Source organism: Salvia miltiorrhiza, chromosome 3 (assembly GCF_028751815.1).
Source record: "Salvia miltiorrhiza cultivar Shanhuang (shh) chromosome 3, IMPLAD_Smil_shh, whole genome shotgun sequence".
In the NCBI taxonomy this organism is placed as follows: Eukaryota; Viridiplantae; Streptophyta; class Magnoliopsida; order Lamiales; family Lamiaceae; genus Salvia; species Salvia miltiorrhiza.
Window position 1 is genome coordinate 41,520,000 of NC_080389.1, and position 18,706 is coordinate 41,538,705.

Below are 18,706 nucleotides of genomic sequence, written 5' to 3' on the forward strand. Positions count from 1 at the left end.
CTCAAACTCGTGGGTACCCTTTCGATAATTATGTACGGCCCCCTTGTGGCCTTCTTTGACATCTAGTTAAGTTCAATTATTTTCCCTTATACAAAGTCGAGTCATCAAGAAGCTAAACATGCCCCTTTTCTAATCCCGCTCCTAAATTCCCTCCCCTAGTCGCGGTTTCCCCGAATTTGCTATCCTTAGCAAAATGCGGTCGTGACACAATCGACACCCGCCATTCGCCGGGCATCGGTGTTCCGTCCGTGTTCTTCTATACTGACAGAATATTTGATTTCACCTGACAGATTATTCTGTCGGTATTCGACCAGTTTCTTGTAGTGCCCGCGCCGACAAACGTCCACGCCGGCCGAACGCCCCGCCTAGCAGCGCCACCTCCTCCTGCCCACGCCCAGCTGCGTCACTCCCCCTTCGCCTCTCACACCCAACCGACGCCCACACCCTCGGCACAGAAGTCGTCGTCCCTGCCCTCGCCGCCCCTACTCGGTTAGTTTATGTTAATTTGGGTCTTTTTAGGTTAATTTATATATATTAATTTATATGTGTTTGTTTGGCAATGCTAATTTATGTGTGTTAATTTTAGGTTAATTTAGGTTATTATGTTTATATATGAGCATGAATTTTATGTGAATTATATGATTATATATAAGTATTTTATTGATTACGTGAAGTTAATAGGTTCATGAAACATATGATAATTTGTTTTATGTTAATTTTAGGTTAATGTTGATAGTCGAATGATTTGGAAAATTTACTTAGATTAATTATATTTTTATTATTTCTAGATTCAATGGATGTTATCCTTGTGCATGGGCCATGGTAATCTTCTCTACATTTCAATTTTATCGGAGGACTGTCCTCGAAGGGATACACTAACTTATGATTCTACTTATAAATTTTGATATGGGATAGAATATCACTCAACTGGGCTAGAATGATTACTTTAGGCCTGATGAGTTTTGTTGGCCCAATTATACAAATGTAGCTTTTTTTACTTAACAAACTCAACTCTATTTTATTATCAAAAGTTTATTTAATTTATTTGTCCTATAAGAAAAAAAGTTATTTTATTCGTACGTAAGTAAAAGATATGAATCTTATGATGCATATTTTATGACCCAAAAAGAAAGAAGAGGCGTGGTCTTTTAGGCAGCCGGAGACCACATCCTAATTAAATACTTAATAAATTTTAATTAAATATAGTCTTCATGCATCCTCACGCACGAATTGAATAATTTTGTCAAAAAAGAAAACAGAAAAATAGGAGACCAACTCATTAAAAACTCAAATCAATGTAAATTGTAACTAGTAAAAATAGGAACAATTTTATTCACACCATTATAAATTATCAAAGATTGAACAATAATTGGAAGCAAACTTTGCTATTATTACTACTCTCCTATCATGTTTCAATTTTATGGATCATCTATCAAAGTATCCCGCGTTACGCTCCAATATCATCACTATATATATATATATATATATATATATATATATATATATATATATACTCATACACGTAAAATGTACTCTCGAATAAAAAATCCTCTGAATATATTATATTCTATAGTTGTATAGCAATATTGAGTTCCCATAGCAGAACTTTAGAGCATCCCTGCGTTGGAATACCCTTCAACGTGCTTTCCTCCTCAACAACTTCCTTTTTAACATACTTCACTGAATTCTGCAACCAAAAACATCTGTATTAAAAATTTGATTTTTTTGTATAAGTTAACAGTATTCAATAAAGAAATTTAAAGGTTGCGCGCCACAGGGGATTCGAATCAAGACCTTTAGCCTTAGGTATTAATCCCTTACCGCTTGGCCAACATACGCACCAAAAAAAACAAAAAATTGTAAGTTAATCAAAGTAGAAATTAAGTGGTAATAAATGGATTGCACCTGTGCAGCATCTTGAGTAGAAAAAGTTCTACCCCATCTCTCCGGATCCCACAAAATGGAGGAGTTGAAAGCGAAACTGGAGATATGAATAGGCGGCGGCATCTCCACCGTCTGATTCTTCATCTTCTTCAAATGCCATCCCATCACCCTTGATGAATCACACACCGGGCCTTGGATCATCACCTTCTTCCTATTCGCGCGCATCTTAGCTATAGGCCATGCTCCAAACGCCCTGCTATGCTAACGCAAATATTTCATCTATACATTTATTTATGCTATTAATGTAATATATGGAGAGCATGATTGTACTCGATAGCTCGGATCTCTTGGAAGAAGGCGAGGTCATAGGCATTGGCGAGCCCCGCGAAATGGACCACCCCGCTCAACCGGTGGTGCTCGATGTGGTTCAGCGCCAGGTTCCTCTGCTCATCTTCATCTCTCAAATCTTCATCGCACACCAGGTGCCTGTACATGATCCCGGTTTTTCTCAGTACCTGAGAAACCCCGGGATCATGATCATCGTGGGACTTTGGTTCCACAACCACCCAGAGGAGTGGCTGAGCCACCAGCTTCAGCGTGTGCGCGAGTCTTGTGAGCAGCACGTTGCGGAGGAGCTTGTTTCTCGTGCTGGTTGGCGACACGATGATCACGAGCTTCTCCCCATTCATCACCGGAGCACTCCTTTTGAAAGGGTGGTTATGTTCCACGTGCTGAGGCGAGGAGAGGAGCATTGTGACATGGCTTGGAGATCTCCTTGTGGGGGTGAAGCCTGTCAAGAATCCCATCACAAAGCACAAGAGGAAATGAAGTATGGCTTTCTTCCATATGTGAATCTTTTTTCTTGATCTCTCTTGAGATCCCATCATCATCTTCTCATCAAGATCAACAAACGTGGTTCATTTTGTACTATGTATCTATGATGGTAGTGTGTGTGTGTGTGTGTGTGAGTGAATCAAGAATGTTTTTTTGCTTTGGTAGGTGATATAATGGATTTTCTTGAAATGGAGGGACTCAATATACAACTACCAATTTCCTTGCTGGTTAACTTTCAATCATGTTGTGGTTTGTGATTGGAGATGTGAGGAGTTTGCTTTACCAAGTGATGACTTGAAATAGAAGAAAGATTAATGGGGAAGAACTATTGGTTTTTGCTTAGAAAGAAAGTTGTTGAGATGTAAATTGAGGCACCTACAATCTTGAAAAGAAAAATATATAGGAAAATTAATGGGGAGGGATTAGGATGGGATCATCATTTGATAGTGATGTGTTTCCTTCTTTGAAGCTGGATAACCATACATATATCAATTCTTTGCAATAGAAATTGTTGAAAATTTTATCGAGTTTTATTGTGGTGCTATGTGTCTAAAAAAATATAATCCGAGTATTTTGCAATGAATGCCACATGATTAGTTTGAAGTATATTATGACGACAACAAACTAGTTTTGCTATACAGAGGCGTGGGAAATAATATGGTTCGTTCCAATTAGGCGATGGGTTTAATAGTAATTTTTATAGGCTCAAATACTTTTACCCAAACTGATATAATGATATTTGATCTGTGGGGCTGACTCCACACTCCAAACTTATAATGTAGGTTGGTGGAAGCCCCCAAAAATGCAATATTTAGCTAAAGTTGACATTTAGGTCATTTTGGACTAGAATTGACAATTTTACACTCGTACTACGATGTGAATGTAGTATATTTGTGAATTCCCATTGAATATATATATTTCTCTTTCGTTTGCATGATTGGTCAAAAGTATAATACTACTCCCTCCGTCCCAGGTCAATAGGCTCATTTATTTTCGACACAGATTAAGAAATTCACTTTTTGGTAGTTAAATGGTGTGTGGCCACCAAAAATTAACTTTTTAAGGGTACCTCTTATTAAAAGACTAAATAGTATTGTTATTTAATAAAGTCCTAAACATTTCCATATTAAGATTGAGCCTATTGAAATGAGACAACCTAAAATGAAAAATGAGTCTATTAGAGTGAGACGAAGGGAGTACTATTTTGCTCCAAGATACATGTGTATTAAAACTTAAGTGTAGATACACAGAGAAACAAGTATTATTCCCATGCTCCACAAGAAATTAAAAAATGAATAATTGCATGTTAACTGACTGTCCAACATAAGTGTGTGGATTCCTTTTACTGTCATACTGAAATATTAATCAATACTTTTTAATATTTAAAATTACACAATTTCTGTGTCGCTAATGTGCCGTTTTACATTTAATAATTTGATGTCTTTCAAAAGTTCCGTTGTCGTCCAGCGGTTAGGATATCTGGCTTTCACCCAGGAGACCCGGGTTCGATTCCCGGCAACGGAATTAAATTTTTTTGGTAGTTATAATGCTATTTTTGTTATCAAATTATAAAATGAGACAATATTGTCATTGCCAATTATATAGAGAGAACTATAAGTCTGGTGATTGTTATTTTAAACTAGCGTATGTATTGCGAAGTGATATATTTTTTTTAATTATTGTATTACCAATCATTAATGTAATTTATACAAAAATATGTTAGTGTCTACTGTCTATATATAGATATAGACATATAGTTTCACTTATATTATATAAGGGTTTCTATAATTATATAAATCAGATTTATCGTATAAAATAAGTCGACTATGAATTTCATATGTACTGTGAAAAATGATAAATTTTAAAAAAAAAATAACCTATTAAATTCGAATCTTGGATTAAGAATTCATTTAACAAAGCATAATTTCACCATAGGTCTTCATAATTTAGGGATGAAACAAGTTACTACTAAGCATGTTGATCCATTACAAACCATATCTCAAACCATATTTTTGATATATTAATAAACACATAAAAATATTTAAGCTTACTTTAATACCTATTAAAAATTGTATGGATAGAAAAAGTACATACATTAATAGAAAATAAAAGAGTTGTCATATTTAGAAAGCAACATTAATTTTGAACAAATTCAATCATGCAATGATTCTATTTATCTATTGTAACTTTTGATTCAATAAAATTTGAATCATAGATTGAATTTTCATTCATTTGACGATGAATGAAAATTGCCTTAGAGCATCTGTAGTGGCTTACTCGATGGGCCTTACTCGAGTAAACTGCCCATCGAGTAAGCTATTGTGGGCTATGGGCGATTCAAGGCTTACACGAAAATTCGAGTATGACTCATTCTCCTTATGTTTGAGCGCTTGCAATGCACGCCTATAATTAAAAAAATAAAATAAAATTAAAATCGATTATTTTTTAATGCAACGACTATTCAGCCGCTTTTTCCAATTTTTATTTATTTATTATTATTTGTTTCAAACGGAATTATTTTTCTTATTGTGAGAGGGAAGAAGGATACATCATACATCTTTCTCTATAATTATTATTATTTGTTTCAACAGCATACATGGAATTATTATTTGTTTGAAGCAGCATACATCTTTCTCTATAATTATTCATTTTTTTCCTTTATGTAATTTTTTTTATGTAGTTTGTAGGTTTTTAAATTTAATGCAATTTTAATTTGAAGTAAATTGTGTTATTTAAATTTATGCTATTAAAGTTAAATGAAAGATACAAAATTCAAAACTAAAAAGAATAAGTAAGATAATGAGTCATCCCATTGTGGGCTCCTTACTCATATGTGCCCCCCCCCACTCTATTGAGTAAGGAGCTTACTCAACCACTGTGGATGCTCTTACGAGAGAGTCAGCCATGATTCTTTCTTGCTTCTTTTTTGAGGAGTTATTATATAATAGCACGAACTTTAATTTAATATTAATTAGTATATGCTCATTCGTGCGATGCACAATGAATATCGAAATTGAACGATATTTTAAATAAATAAATGTACATGTTAAATATAATTTAAATATAAATAAATGAAAACATGAATCTAAATATAAAAAAATATCTACGACATAATTTGAAAATATATAAATTTTTTATTTTGTATTTTCAATTTTTGAAATACAAATTAATTGATTTTCATTAATAATGTGTATAAATATATAAATCCACCATCAAAAGTAAGTATAAATGATAATGAGTATCATTATATATCATATAAATTCTAAGATGTTCAAAACTGTTTATTTGCATATAGTTTAATAGTATATTTTTGGATTGCATATTTAATCATATTTATGTGGGCATTTTGTTTAAATACAAATTTTTAAATAAAGTTCCTATACAACATCCAAATATTTGATTTTGCAAAAAGGACAGGATTTGTTGTTGGGACACAAAAAGATATATCCAAACTCCTTGTTTTGATGATACCAAAACTAATAGAATGTCTCTCTTGACTATTACTCCTTCTGGACTTAAGTGTTTTAGTCCATATTAGTTTGGACTGAAGCGACAAAGACTGAAGACCAGTATCTAAAGATATTAGACTGAAGACTGAAGATCAATTGACTGAAGCATGAGATTGAAGATACATGATCAGCAGAGCCGACTGATGAAATGACACTGAAGTCTATGTGACAATATTCTTACCGATACCTTAGAATGCATCAGTTCGTTCGTCAAGAAGCCAAAGAAGTCAACCACCGTACACGATGAATTTAATGCAAAGGACAGAAGCATTAAATGTTGAAGATAAGAGATCGTCCTTGTTGACACAAAGCTTCCCTTTCCGTGTCACATCGGCCTGCAAACACCATCTCCAAGTAAAAAAAGACGTTGCCTCCTTTTTGCTTTATGGGAGAGCAGAAGATTGAAGACTTGAGCCCAAATTCAAGCATGTCTTACAACGACAATTTCTGAAGAACATCTCCTCCAACGAATCTATTTAGGACATTGCCTATAAATAGGCTCAACGTTCAAATTCATTCTTCATCGATTCAAACGCACAAGCTGATCCTCTGCTGAATTTGCAACTCAGCCTACTCACTATCATCCAAAGTTTGAATCGAAGAAGTGAATATTCAAAGCTTAAAATCAGATTCCTGATTACCTCCATTCTCTTAGAATTCTTAGGCAATACTTTGTAAACCTTTAGCCTAAGCACTTATTACAGAGAGCCTGTTCTCTGTAATTTAGTTGGAAGATCAAACCCCTTTTTAATCGAGCGAAAATAGAGTTTGAGTGATAGAGTTATAGAAGGTTAACTAGACTCGAAGAGTTCTCAGCCCCCGCAAGCAAGACGAGTGAAGTCTTAGCGTATTTACGAGATTGAGAAAAGAGAGGAGAAATTCAACCCAACGTGTTGGTACTGAAACAGTTGTTTCAGTTGTAAGGTTTGCTGTGCACCCATAAGCACAAGTGAGTACTCGTCAGCCTGATCGACTGGCCGTGGATGTAGGAACGTGATTCCGAACCACGTAAAAATCTTGTGCCATTTACAACTTTCAGTATTTCCTTTTTGTTCTCTATTGTTAATCATTCATACTGAAATTGTTAACTTAAAAAGAGAAATTCTAAATATTTATAACTTGATGCACTAAAGGCTTTTTCCGTTCACTAAGCTTCCGCACCTGTATGAGAATTTCACTTGATAATTCCTCATAATATCAAAACAGAATTCTCTCCATACTCTGTGTTTTCTTTTACGTGACTGAATTATCGTTAAGAAACAGATCTTTGCTTTCAGTCTTATCTCTGACCCCTTTAGTAAAAAAGTTTTCAAAAAGCCTACTGGTGTATTCCCCCTCCCCCCCATACACTAGTTCAATAGCACTCCGGGACCCAACATTTGTTTTCATAAATAAAATTGGTCAATTTATTAAGTTTAATTTTATAATATTGAACAATGACGTTGCATTATTTTAGTTGGAGTTTCGATTTTAATAAAGAAAAAAAATACTATTTGAAAAATGATTCTATTGGTGAGTCGGAAGTGCATACATGCCATGTAATTTGAATAAACATGACAACGATTATTTTTATACGCATCAAAAAAATTATTTGTGTATTTTACTGACAAATATTTTTTATCAATGGGTTAGCGGAAAAAATAAAGGGGTGAACACAAGATATGTATCGTTCATTTTTAAAATTAAAATGTACGATTTAGGTAAATTTCAATAACCATACTACTACAAAATTAAACTCTTCGATTTACTTTTATTTAATATTTTAAAGAGAATCAATAATGATTCTCCCATTTATAATTTCCAATTAATCATTTTTTCGCTTAATAGATAAGTAATTGTCAATCTAATATTAAATTTAATTAAGAAATAATAATAACAAATATGTTAATATAAATAAATATAAAAATCCATAGAAAAACATACCAAAAATTTAATAAATATAAATCATATTTGAAAATCTATTTTAATATATATATATATATATATATATATATATATATATATATATATATATATATATATATATTAATATAAAATTCACTTAAACAAATTATGTTTAAGCTAAAGAGTTCTAAAATGAAGAAATATAAGTTTCATCTTTTTAGTTTAATTAAATTCTTAAAATAAAATAAATAGAAAATATAAAAATTGATATGTAATAAAAAAATATAAAAAATTAAAATAAATATAGAAAAATGAATGAATGAGAAAGAACCGTAAAATTAAAAGAAATGAGAGACAAAAAAATTAATTTTATAATTTTAAATGATAATAACTTATTCATTTTAAATTTATTTTTTATAATTTTTATGTCAAATTAAAGATCTTGTTGTTATCTTTAATTTAACATCCATGTTGAATATCTGTTTATTAATCAAGGTTGACGCTTTTTAAAAAGTATTAAAACAAGAATAGAAGAGTGAAGAGAAAGAAATTTTGGTGGAAAAAAGTTCGCGTTAAACTCCTCTTTTATATTATATAGATTTTTAATTTAAATTTACAAATATTATATTTATTCTTTAATTTATAGTTTATATTATATAGATTTTTAATTTAAATTTACAAATATTATATTTATACTTTAATTTATAGTGCGATTCAAACTTGATTTGGATATTAAACTAAACAACAAATATAAATTCAGGATATATTTATAATATTTATAAATTTGAATTTAAAAGTAAACATGAGATTAAAGTTCAAATTACTTTTTAATAAATCTTTATATTTTTATTGAACCAAAAAAAGAACCAAAACCACAAGAATTGTCACCCAACTACTAATGGAAATGTGGAATGGATTTCTGTGTATTTAAAATTTTATTGACTAATACTGAAGATAATTATTCATTAATAAAATAGTAAAAATTAATATCAATATTCATATTTTCAATTCTCCGTAAACAGAACCAATATTGATATTGGAGTATTTAAAATCACAATTTTATATTCTCTATACCCTAGTCTATTTATATAATAAGCCAATTAAGCCTGTTGAAAGCATAATTTATACTATAATCAAATATTTTCCTTTTTTTTAGCAATCAAAATTCATTCTAATTATTTAAGTTTATTCTTCCGCAGAAATTCATAGAGGATAAATGTATTTATAGATTCACCACCTTATATAAACAAGAGACCCTCATCACAATCTTCCATCAAACCATATTCTTCACCAAGAAATCTCTAAAAGAAAACAGACAAAAACACCCCCTCAATTATCACTTTCATTTTCTTGGGGAACTATAATTTTGTAAAATGATACACACATTACGTAAAATCACACAAGTAAAACATGTATATCTTTTATTATATTTTCTTCATTTCTTTAGGGTGCATTTACTTTGATAGAAAATGAGAGAAAATATATATTTTCTCATCTTTTCTTATCCATTATTTTCCAATGAAAATTTTACAACCAAAGTAAACGCACGCTTAGATGATGTTATTCCATTTGTTAACCACAAATCAGTTTAGGATTCAGAAAAAACAAATACTAATATATTCTCTTACTCTATATACACTATAACAGAACTACAAAAAATAAGTTCATAATTCAGAAAAATAAATCATATCTTCAGTCATAGGGAGTATAATCAAACATAGAGAGACTTGAGAATTTGACATGAAAATATACAAGAACAAAGCTCCCATCTCCAGGAGTTTAAGTGTAGAAGCTAGATTTCATAAGATCTAATGTGTGTTTATATTCATTATATGAATATAATGCACACACATACAGCTCATGTTTCTATAGTGAGACCTAAACTCAAGAATCTTGATTTCTATAAACTCATTCTTTAGCAAAACTAAAACAATATAAAAAGATTACTTCAACTTCCAGAAATACAAATACTACAGCAAACCTCTAAAGGTACAAACAAAAGTCATAAAAATAAATCTAGAAACAAGAAATCAATTGAGATTATAAAATTACAGAAGACAGTCTGCTAAAGATGATGGCTCATTAGTCATTAGTCATTACATAATCATTTAAGAGCAAAATATAGCAGATGAGATCAACTCCCACCAAGAAGGCAAGAACTAACAAGACAAGGCACATTCTAAACACTCAAGCACATAAGCATTTACCAAAGAAGGAAAGCTCAAAATGCACCAACATCCAAATAGCTGAACAAATAACGAATTTGAATAGCATCAAGCACAAAATAATCTACCAATCATGGAAAGCTCAAAATGCACCAACTGTCGTAGCATCGCAGTTATTTTGGTCATTTGATGGTGGCAACCTAGACAATGCCCATTCTGGTGAAGAGGAAAGCCACAACGCCTTACCCGTCTCTTTATGCTTAAAGTCGGGCCCTTTAGGATTTCGCTTGTTTTTTCTATTATCCCACCATTTGCTAGGATTTTCCACCAAGTCTTTCCAAGAATCTTCATCCCTACCTTTACCCTTCCTCACACCATACCCTTGCCCTCCACCCCGAACGATCTTAGGTTCTTCATCCCTACCACTAACCTTCCTCTCACCATACCCTTGCCCTCCACCCCGAACGATCTTAGGTTCTTCATCCCTACCACTAACCTTCCTCTCACCATACCCTTGCCCTCCACCCCGAACGATCTTAGGTTCTTCATCCCTACCACTAACCTTCCTCTCACCATACCCTTGCCCTCCTCCCTGCACAAACTTTGCCCTAACAACCGGAACATCAAATTCCAACTTCCCGATCCCCTGCAACACCCATTGTGGAGCACTGTTGAACCATAGTGCATCACCAGTTTCCTTGTGCTTAAAATCAGGATATTTCTCCTTAACCAGCCCTTTCGCCTTTTGATCACGATAATCCCACCAAAGCAGGGAGTTCTTCACAAGATCCCTCCACAAATCCAAACCCCGATCCCCATCTTTCTTCTTCACACCACTCTCCACGCTCCCCTTCTCTAGTTTCGCCTCACCAGATCCTGGCATTGCTCCCTTGGTGCCTACATTCGACTCCACACTCACAGTACCCGACCCCCAATTTGTCTCACCCGAAAATTTCTTAACTTTGGCATCATCCAACGCCTTTTCCCATTGCTGTTCAAACTTCCCATCATCCACTCCTTCTACCACATTCTTCTCAATTCCCACAGCAAAAACTGAGCCCTCTGATTTCTTACTAGAAACCCTCCTAGTAAACCCTTCGACGAAATTGAGATTTTCACCCAAAATATGAAGCCTTCCGAAACCATCGCCCTTTGCGAACCGCAGCAACGGCTCTGAGCTCAACTGCCCCGACACAAGGACGCAGTCGTTCACCTTCACGTGACTAGCCACAACGTGGGCCAAGTCGCCCTCAAACACGGCGGCGATCAGCACAGGGTCCCTTCCATCGCTAATTTCTTGAGAAATAGCGGTTGTAGCATAATGCTTCCCGCCAGGCAAAGTGTCGAATTGAACAGGAACGTTTACATATCCGATCAATTTTACAAAATTAGCAACTTTCGCTTGATACGGAATCTCGCTCGGCTTGGGCCAAACGATCACGTCACCCGTCGGTTTCTTGATTCTCTCAGAAAAACTCGATGATGGTGTGGAAGATTTCTGGGATTTAGGGCTGGTTGGTTTAGGGGTTTTTGAGGTGGCATAGGAATACGATTGTTGAAGGGAAGAAAGTGGTGAAAGGGAGAGGCGGATTCGGCCGGATAATTTTGCTCTGAAAAGTAAATTCATGGTTAATTGATTCAGAGAACAATTGGGGGCTGTTTCAACTAGGGTTTATGCAGGGTTTTGGCTTGGGTGGGAATTTAGACATTGTTTTGAAAATACATTTTTTTTCCAAATACATTGTTTTAGGTTTTCATATTTTTTATGGGTGATTCTATTTGTAGCCCCCATTTTAATCACTATAGCCTCTATTTAAAATAATAACAATAAAAATTTATGAATTTACTATTTTATCCTATAGTCTATAACCCCCAAATTAAACACCTTATAGCCCATAGCCACCAAATAATTACTTACGAGACACAACCTATGAGCAGACAAAATTGGGCAGGTCTGACAGCAAAGAGGCTGCTGAGAACTTGGCATTCATTTGTAGATAATCTTGTTGCATCCAGAAACTGGATGAGACTGTTAATAGTTTTAGTGAACAACTACAGCAATCTCATTTTATCTGAAACAACAGTAATGCCACTTTCACCTTTTATCTGAAATTGGGCGCCAACCGAACCTCTTGTATCCAATGTCATCTACTTACATTTAATGACTGTCTATGTAGGAGTTTGTCTTCAAGTTCAAACCACTTTATTCTAAGAAAATAGGGTTCTCATTTCTCTTTTTTTTTTTTTTTTTGAAGAGCTCAGTTCTCTGGTTCAGTAGAACAGAGATGGTAGCAATTAGACATGCATTACAACATGATTTCTATTGTTCCATTTTAACGAAGCATTTTAACAAAGCAACTTATTGATACACGTGTATATTTTTGCATAGACATGTTTCTTTCAAGTTTCAACTAAAAAAAAAAGCATTCTTGCTTTAGGCCTCTAGTTTGAAAGCCTTTCTCCAACACCAAATTCAGAAGAAAAAAACATAGAGTACATGATCTACAGAGAACAGTTGAAGGCCTGTTACCATTAAAAAAAAATACGTAACTAAGAAATAATATATTTTCTTTCAGAGAAAGGAGTACAAAGTAGATCATCAAAGTGACTTTCCCTTTAATCAAGTTCAGAAAATATGTTCCTCTTATGACTTGGTTTTCAGTCTTCTATTCTCTCTGTCAAATACTTTTACCTAATATTTTTACTGAGTTCAAAAATCGTCTGCTATAGTTCTTTATGCTACAATTGTAACATGCTGCATTTGGATTCTTGGACCTTTGTACAAAGCCGCATGTATGGTGTTTAATTAGTGAAAACATTGAAAACCGAAGACTATTGTTTTATGCTACAAATCTTAATTAAAGTAAATTCTCCAAAAGCAGAGGGTAAAAACCGAAGATCACGATTAGAGTAATTAAAACCGACGACTAATTAACGTGAAGATTGAAAACCGGAAACTAATTAAAGTGAATTCTTCAAAACTCAAATACATTAGGAACTAATTCCCACCCGTGAGAAAACTCAATTCCATTAGCCAAAGTTAGATTAATAGCTTCCACTTTAATACTTATTCTCGAAAAATTCCAAATAGCTAGAATAAGCAAAAAATCAAGTGAATTAAACTTAGAAATTCTTACTAGTATAATTCCAGAGCATACACAATCAAACTAATTTTGAAAATCAGAACTGGGAAGCCTCATGGTTTTTCTTTTCCACGTAAAACTTTTTGAAAACTTCAATGGCAAAATATGTACCACAAATAGAAAATTCGTGTCGGTAATGTGAAGTTCTGTGGCAAAACTTCAACTGAAAACGATACTATATTTAATTTAGGGTTGTGGGTTATAGGGTATTTAATTAGGGGGTTATAGGCTATAGGATAAAATTGTAAATTTATAATTATTTATTGTTATTATTTTAAATGAGGGGTTATACTGAGTAAAACGGGGGTTATTATTTATAATTATAACTTACACTACAAGAAAAGCTATCGGACACCGACGGAATTACCGACGGAATTAATTCCGTCACAAAATAACGACCGAATAACGACGGATTAACGACGGAAATACTCTTTCATACATAGCGATGGATTTACCGACGGATTTACCGACGGGTGTTGGCGGGAATCTTTCCCGCGAAATTACCGACGGAATTACCGACGGATCCCCGATGGAAAATTACCGATGGAAATTGTTCCGTTGTTATTTCTTTTTTTTTAATTTCCGCGATTTTAAAAATTGCAGATAGCGATGGAAAATTCCGTTGCTATTTACCGACGGACGATATTCCGTTGCTAATAATTATTTTAAATAACCGAAAATATTTATTTTAAAAATAACAACGGAATTCACGCCCGTTGCTAAATAGCAACGGAATTTTCCGTTTCTATTCCGTTGCTAATAATTATTTTAAATAACCGAAAATATTTATTTTAAAAATAACAACGGAATTCACGTCCGTTGCTAAATAGCAACGGAAGTTTCCGTTGCTAATAATTAATTCAAATAACCGAAAATATTTATTTTAAAAATAACAACGGAATTCACGTCCGTTGCTAAATAGCAACGGAATTTTCCGTTGCTATTCCGTTGCTAACAATTAATTCAAATAACCGAAAATATTTATTTTAAAAATAACAACGGAATTCACGTCCGTTGCTAAATAGCAACAGAATTCACGTCCGTTGCTAAATAGCAACGGAATTTTCCGTTGCTATTCCGTTGCTAACAATTAATTCAAATAACCGAAAATATTTATTTTAAAAATAACAACGGAATTCACGTCCGTTGCTAAATAGCAACGGAATTTTCCGTTGCTGCGCCCTAAAAAAAAGGTGAATGAACCGCGCCTCCTCCTTCATTTTTTCAACACAACTTTCACTTCTATTTCTCAAAATTCCCAAATTTCCCCCCTCCGATTCCCCATTTCCGGCGACTCCCGCTGCGTGCTCCCCTCCGGCGACTCGTCCACGCCGCCGTTTCCACCGCGCCCCTGCTCGCCCCGCCTCGCTCCGCCCCGCGCCTCGCCGCTGGTCGCCCCGCCTCGCGCCGCTGCCGCCCTGCGCCGCTGCTCGCCCCGCCCTGCGCCGCTGCCCGTCCCACGCCGCGCTGCTGCTCGCCCCGCCCCTCCCTGGCGCCGTGTCCTCTGCTGCCAGCGCCGGATTCCTCCGCGGCCACCGGTCCTCTTCCTCCGCGGCCTGCGTCCGTCGGATTCCTCCATAGGTTTGTAATTTTTTTTTTAATTTCCATTAATTATTTGAAAAATCCTATTATGTTTTATTGTAAATTTTGTATTAATATTCTGTAAAAATATATCTTTCTCTACTTTACTTTTTAAACTAATCACCATAAATTAATTTATGAGAATTCTGAATAATACCCTAGGGCGAAAATGGAGAAGACCTTCATTATGATCAAGCCTGATGGTGTTCAAAGGAACCTGGTTTGTGTTTAATCGTTCATTTATTTTTTTTAGAAACTTTCTGTGGTTAATGAAGTTGAGAATCTATTGTTTTTTATAGCCAAAAAACCATGTAATTTGTCTACTGTTTGGTTTGCTGAAGTTGTTTGCTTTGATTCAGGTTGGTGAGATTATTGGCAGGTTTGAGAAGAAGGGTTTCACTTTGAAAGGTAGCAATTGCAACTCACTATGATCTTTGGCTTTTGCTTTGATTAAGGCATTATTGCTTGTGTGTGTGTTTTTTTTTGCGTTATTTTAGTGATTATTTAAACATTTAGTTGTTAGATTTGTGTTTACTAATTGCTGATTTATTTCTCTGATTATGCGAATAGTGTTGCAATCACCTGCTGATTGATTTTCTAGTTAGTCTTACTTCAAAAATAACACACACAAGCAGGGCCGGCCCTGACATTCCGGGGGCCCTAGGCGAAAGGAAAAAAAAAGGCCCCCTAGAAAATGAAGCTTCATAATTTTATAGCAAATTTGAGATAGCTGCATATATAACTAACATTATTATAAAGTGCAATAAATCATAAATTAATGATCAAATAATTATAGAAATAAAGTAGATTTTTAATACCTTGGGAACAATTATCAATAACCTCTTCAAAAATACCCCATGTTTAAAGTATAAAATTGCTAATACATTTAACTTTTTGATACAGACCGTCTACTAGTTAGGAGGAGCAGTCGGGCCATTAGACCCAACCCACGCTACCAAGATTATTAAGCTCTCTTATTTTCTTGCTTGTCTTTTGTTAGTACAGCCCACACTGTTCATATTGGGCCTTGGTTATGGTTTTTGCTGTCAAAAACCTAGTATATAAGCTAAGAGTGAAACTCTTTTGGGGACTACGCTTCTTATTGAATGAAATAGCTACTGCTACTTTGTGGTCTCTCTTGCGTCCCTTAAAGCAAGATTTCTTGATACGTATCAACTTGGTATCCAGAGCCAGGCTGCGATCATATCAAAACCTGTGTGAAATCAAGATGGCGACGAACAAAGAACGATTGGAGGGCTTAGAATCTTCAATGATTGAGATGAAAAACTCCATCCAACAATTGGTGGAGATCGTGACGTCTCGAGCAAGCCAACCAAAAAAACAGAGGAAGAAACACAACAGTCATGAATCAGCATCATCAGGTTCCAACTCTAGTGAGGAATCAGCGGACGACCAAAGCTCAGAGTCTGAGGGGTCCGTGAGAAGTTCAGCATCGACACAAAGGCAAGAAAAAGGGCGAAACATTCCGATTCGGATGGAATTCCCGCGATTTACAGGAACAGACCCCCATGTTTGGATTGATCGTGCAGAACAATACTTCGAGGTGCAACGTATAGAAAAATCAGAAAAGGTACGTGTTGCCTCATTTTACTTAGAAGGAGAGGCAAATCAATGGTGGAGGTGGTTTAAACACGTGAATCACCACAGAAAAGTATCATGGCGGAGTTTTAAAAAGGGATTGTTGGTTCGTTTTGAATCATCAGTTTATGAGGATCCCAACGAAGCCATCGGAAAACTAAAACAAACTGGGGCTTTCCGAAACTATCTAAGTGAGTTTGAGAGGCTTATGAATGCACTCCCGCACTGGCATCCTAGTGCATTGCTTGGTATATTCATGGCAGGACTTAAAGAGGAATTAGCGTGTGAGGTGCGGATGTGGAAACCCAGAAACTTACAAGCCGCCATCGAATTGGCTAAACGTAAGGAAGAGCAACTAATTCACTCGCGAAAATCCGTAATACAATCGATGAAACCTTCACCCAAACCAGCCTCGCACGGAGAAGAAACAACCACACCAGTGGGAGCTTCGAAAACAGCGACGGCAGTTCGCCGTTTATCTCGGGAAGAGGTTAGTAGACGTCGTGAGCTGAACTTATGTTTTAATTGCAATGAGAAATATGCTCCGGGACATGTATGTAAGGGAGGAAATGCATGGTCAATTGAAATTTATGTTGATGAAGGAGAAGATGATGATTTGGAGGAAAGTAAAAATGAACATATCTCTATTAATGCACTGACTGGTCAGACCAACTATCGAACAATGCGTTTTTCTGGAAAAATTGAAAATCATTCAATTCATTTTCTAGTGGATAGTGGAGCTAGCTTGAATTTCATTGGCCCACATATTGCAAAAAAGCTTCATCGAGCTGTGGTTGAACAAAATGCATTCAATGTTCGTGTTGCAAATGGCGAAAAATTGGAATGTCGGGAACGGTTTGATGATGTCCTTGTTACCATACAAGGATTGGAATTTCATGTAACCTTATATACTCTTCCAGTTATCGGCGCTGACATTGTCCTAGGAGTACCGTGGTTGGAACAATTGGGCCCTATTTTGACAGATTTCAAGAAGCTAACCATGGAATTTGGAGTTGAGGGAGATAGGAAAGTGTTAAGGGGGATTGTTTCCAATTCTCCCCAAGCGAGTGGGATAAATGTCTTGCTTAGAGAATGGAAAAGTGGGGCTGAATTGTATGTGGTGGCAGAGCAATGTGTCAAAGCTATCGGGAATGAGAGAATTGATGATTTCGTACCTAAGGAAATACAAAAACTACTCAACAACTTCCCAGAAGTTATGGCTGAACCTAAGGGCCTACCGCCACGTCGGGAGTTTGATCATCGGATTCGCTTGCTTGATGAGTCTCGACCTGTGAATGTTGCCCCGTATCGGTATGCTCATTTCCAAAAGGATGAGATTGAACGCCAAGTTGAAACAATGCTTCAAAATGGGCTCATAAAACGAAGCACAAGTCCCTTCTCATCACCCATCTTACTTGTAAAGAAGAAGGACGGTACATGGCGATTTTGTACGGACTACAGGGCTTTGAATGAGGTGACGATCAAGGATAGATTTCCAATTCCTACAATCGACGACATGCTCGACGAGTTACATGGGGCAACATATTTTAGCAAGTTAGACTTGCGTGCAGGGTACCATCAGATACGAGTTCATCCCGAAGATACAATGAAAACAGCCTTTCGGACTCATAGTGGACACTACGAGTATCTGGTAATGCCGTTTGGTCTATGTAATGCTCCATCGACGTTCCAAGCCACCATGAACCATCTTTTCAGACCCTACTTGCGGAAGTTTGTCTTGGTATTTTTCGATGATATCTTGGTTTATAGTAACGAGTGGAAGTCACACTTATCACATCTAAGAAAGGTTTTAGAGATTCTTCAAGTAAATCAGCTTGTGATCAAACCAAGCAAATGTTTTTTTGGACAAAAGGAAGTTGAATACTTAGGACATTTTATCTCCCGACATGGAGTTCGGGTAGATAATCGCAAAGTAGCAGCAATGGAAACGTGGCCGACTCCAAAATCAGTGACGGAATTGCGTGGATTTTTGGGATTAACGGGGTACTATCGAAAATTTGTTAAAGGGTATGGAGAGATAGCACGACCCTTAACACAGTTGTTAAAGAAGGGTGGATTTCAATGGAGTCCAGAGGCAGAAGCTGCA

At 35.4% G+C, this 18,706-nt stretch overlaps 2 protein-coding genes and 2 non-coding genes across 4 annotated transcripts; 1 reads left to right on the forward strand and 3 right to left on the reverse strand.

The window, feature by feature from the left end:
• Positions 1 to 767: 767 nt before the first annotated feature.
• Positions 768 to 873, reverse strand: LOC131019231 (U6 spliceosomal RNA). The gene has a single exon (XR_009100151.1). It is a non-coding gene; the product is annotated as a U6 spliceosomal RNA (small nuclear RNA).
• A 436-nt stretch (positions 874 to 1,309) lies between these two features.
• On the reverse strand, positions 1,310 to 3,074 carry LOC131016767 (beta-1,4-xylosyltransferase IRX9-like). The gene is made up of 4 exons (XM_057945496.1): positions 2,215 to 3,074; positions 1,906 to 2,137; positions 1,531 to 1,687; positions 1,310 to 1,481 (listed from the first exon to the last, which is right to left on the reverse strand). The coding sequence occupies exons 1-3, from the start codon at positions 2,772 to 2,774 to the stop codon at positions 1,568 to 1,570; spliced, it is 912 nt and encodes a 303-aa protein (XP_057801479.1). The 5' UTR covers positions 2,775 to 3,074; the 3' UTR covers positions 1,310 to 1,481; positions 1,531 to 1,567.
• Positions 3,075 to 4,170: 1,096 nt separating this feature from the next.
• On the forward strand, positions 4,171 to 4,242 carry TRNAE-UUC (transfer RNA glutamic acid (anticodon UUC)). Its single transcript has one exon. It is a non-coding gene; the product is annotated as a tRNA-Glu (tRNA).
• Positions 4,243 to 10,122: 5,880 nt separating this feature from the next.
• On the reverse strand, positions 10,123 to 12,043 carry LOC131016768 (protein OSB4, chloroplastic-like). The gene has a single exon (XM_057945497.1). It carries the CDS (start codon positions 11,901 to 11,903, stop codon positions 10,419 to 10,421), a length of 1,485 nt encoding a protein of 494 aa, XP_057801480.1. The 5' UTR covers positions 11,904 to 12,043; the 3' UTR covers positions 10,123 to 10,418.
• Between the last annotated feature and the right edge of the window lie 6,663 nt (positions 12,044 to 18,706).

Coding starts and splice junctions, on each gene's coding strand:
- LOC131016768 (XM_057945497.1), bottom strand. CDS start 11,903: ATGAATTTACTTTTCAGAGCAAAATTATCCGGCCGAATCCGCCTCTCC.
- LOC131016767 (XM_057945496.1), bottom strand. CDS start 2,774: ATGATGATGGGATCTCAAGAGAGATCAAGAAAAAAGATTCACATATGG. Junction 2,138..2,214: donor CAAGAGATCCGAGCTATCGA/GTACAATCATGC, acceptor TTAGCATAGCAG/GGCGTTTGGAGCATGGCCTA. Junction 1,688..1,905: donor CTACTCAAGATGCTGCACAG/GTGCAATCCATT, acceptor TTTTGGTTGCAG/AATTCAGTGAAGTATGTTAA.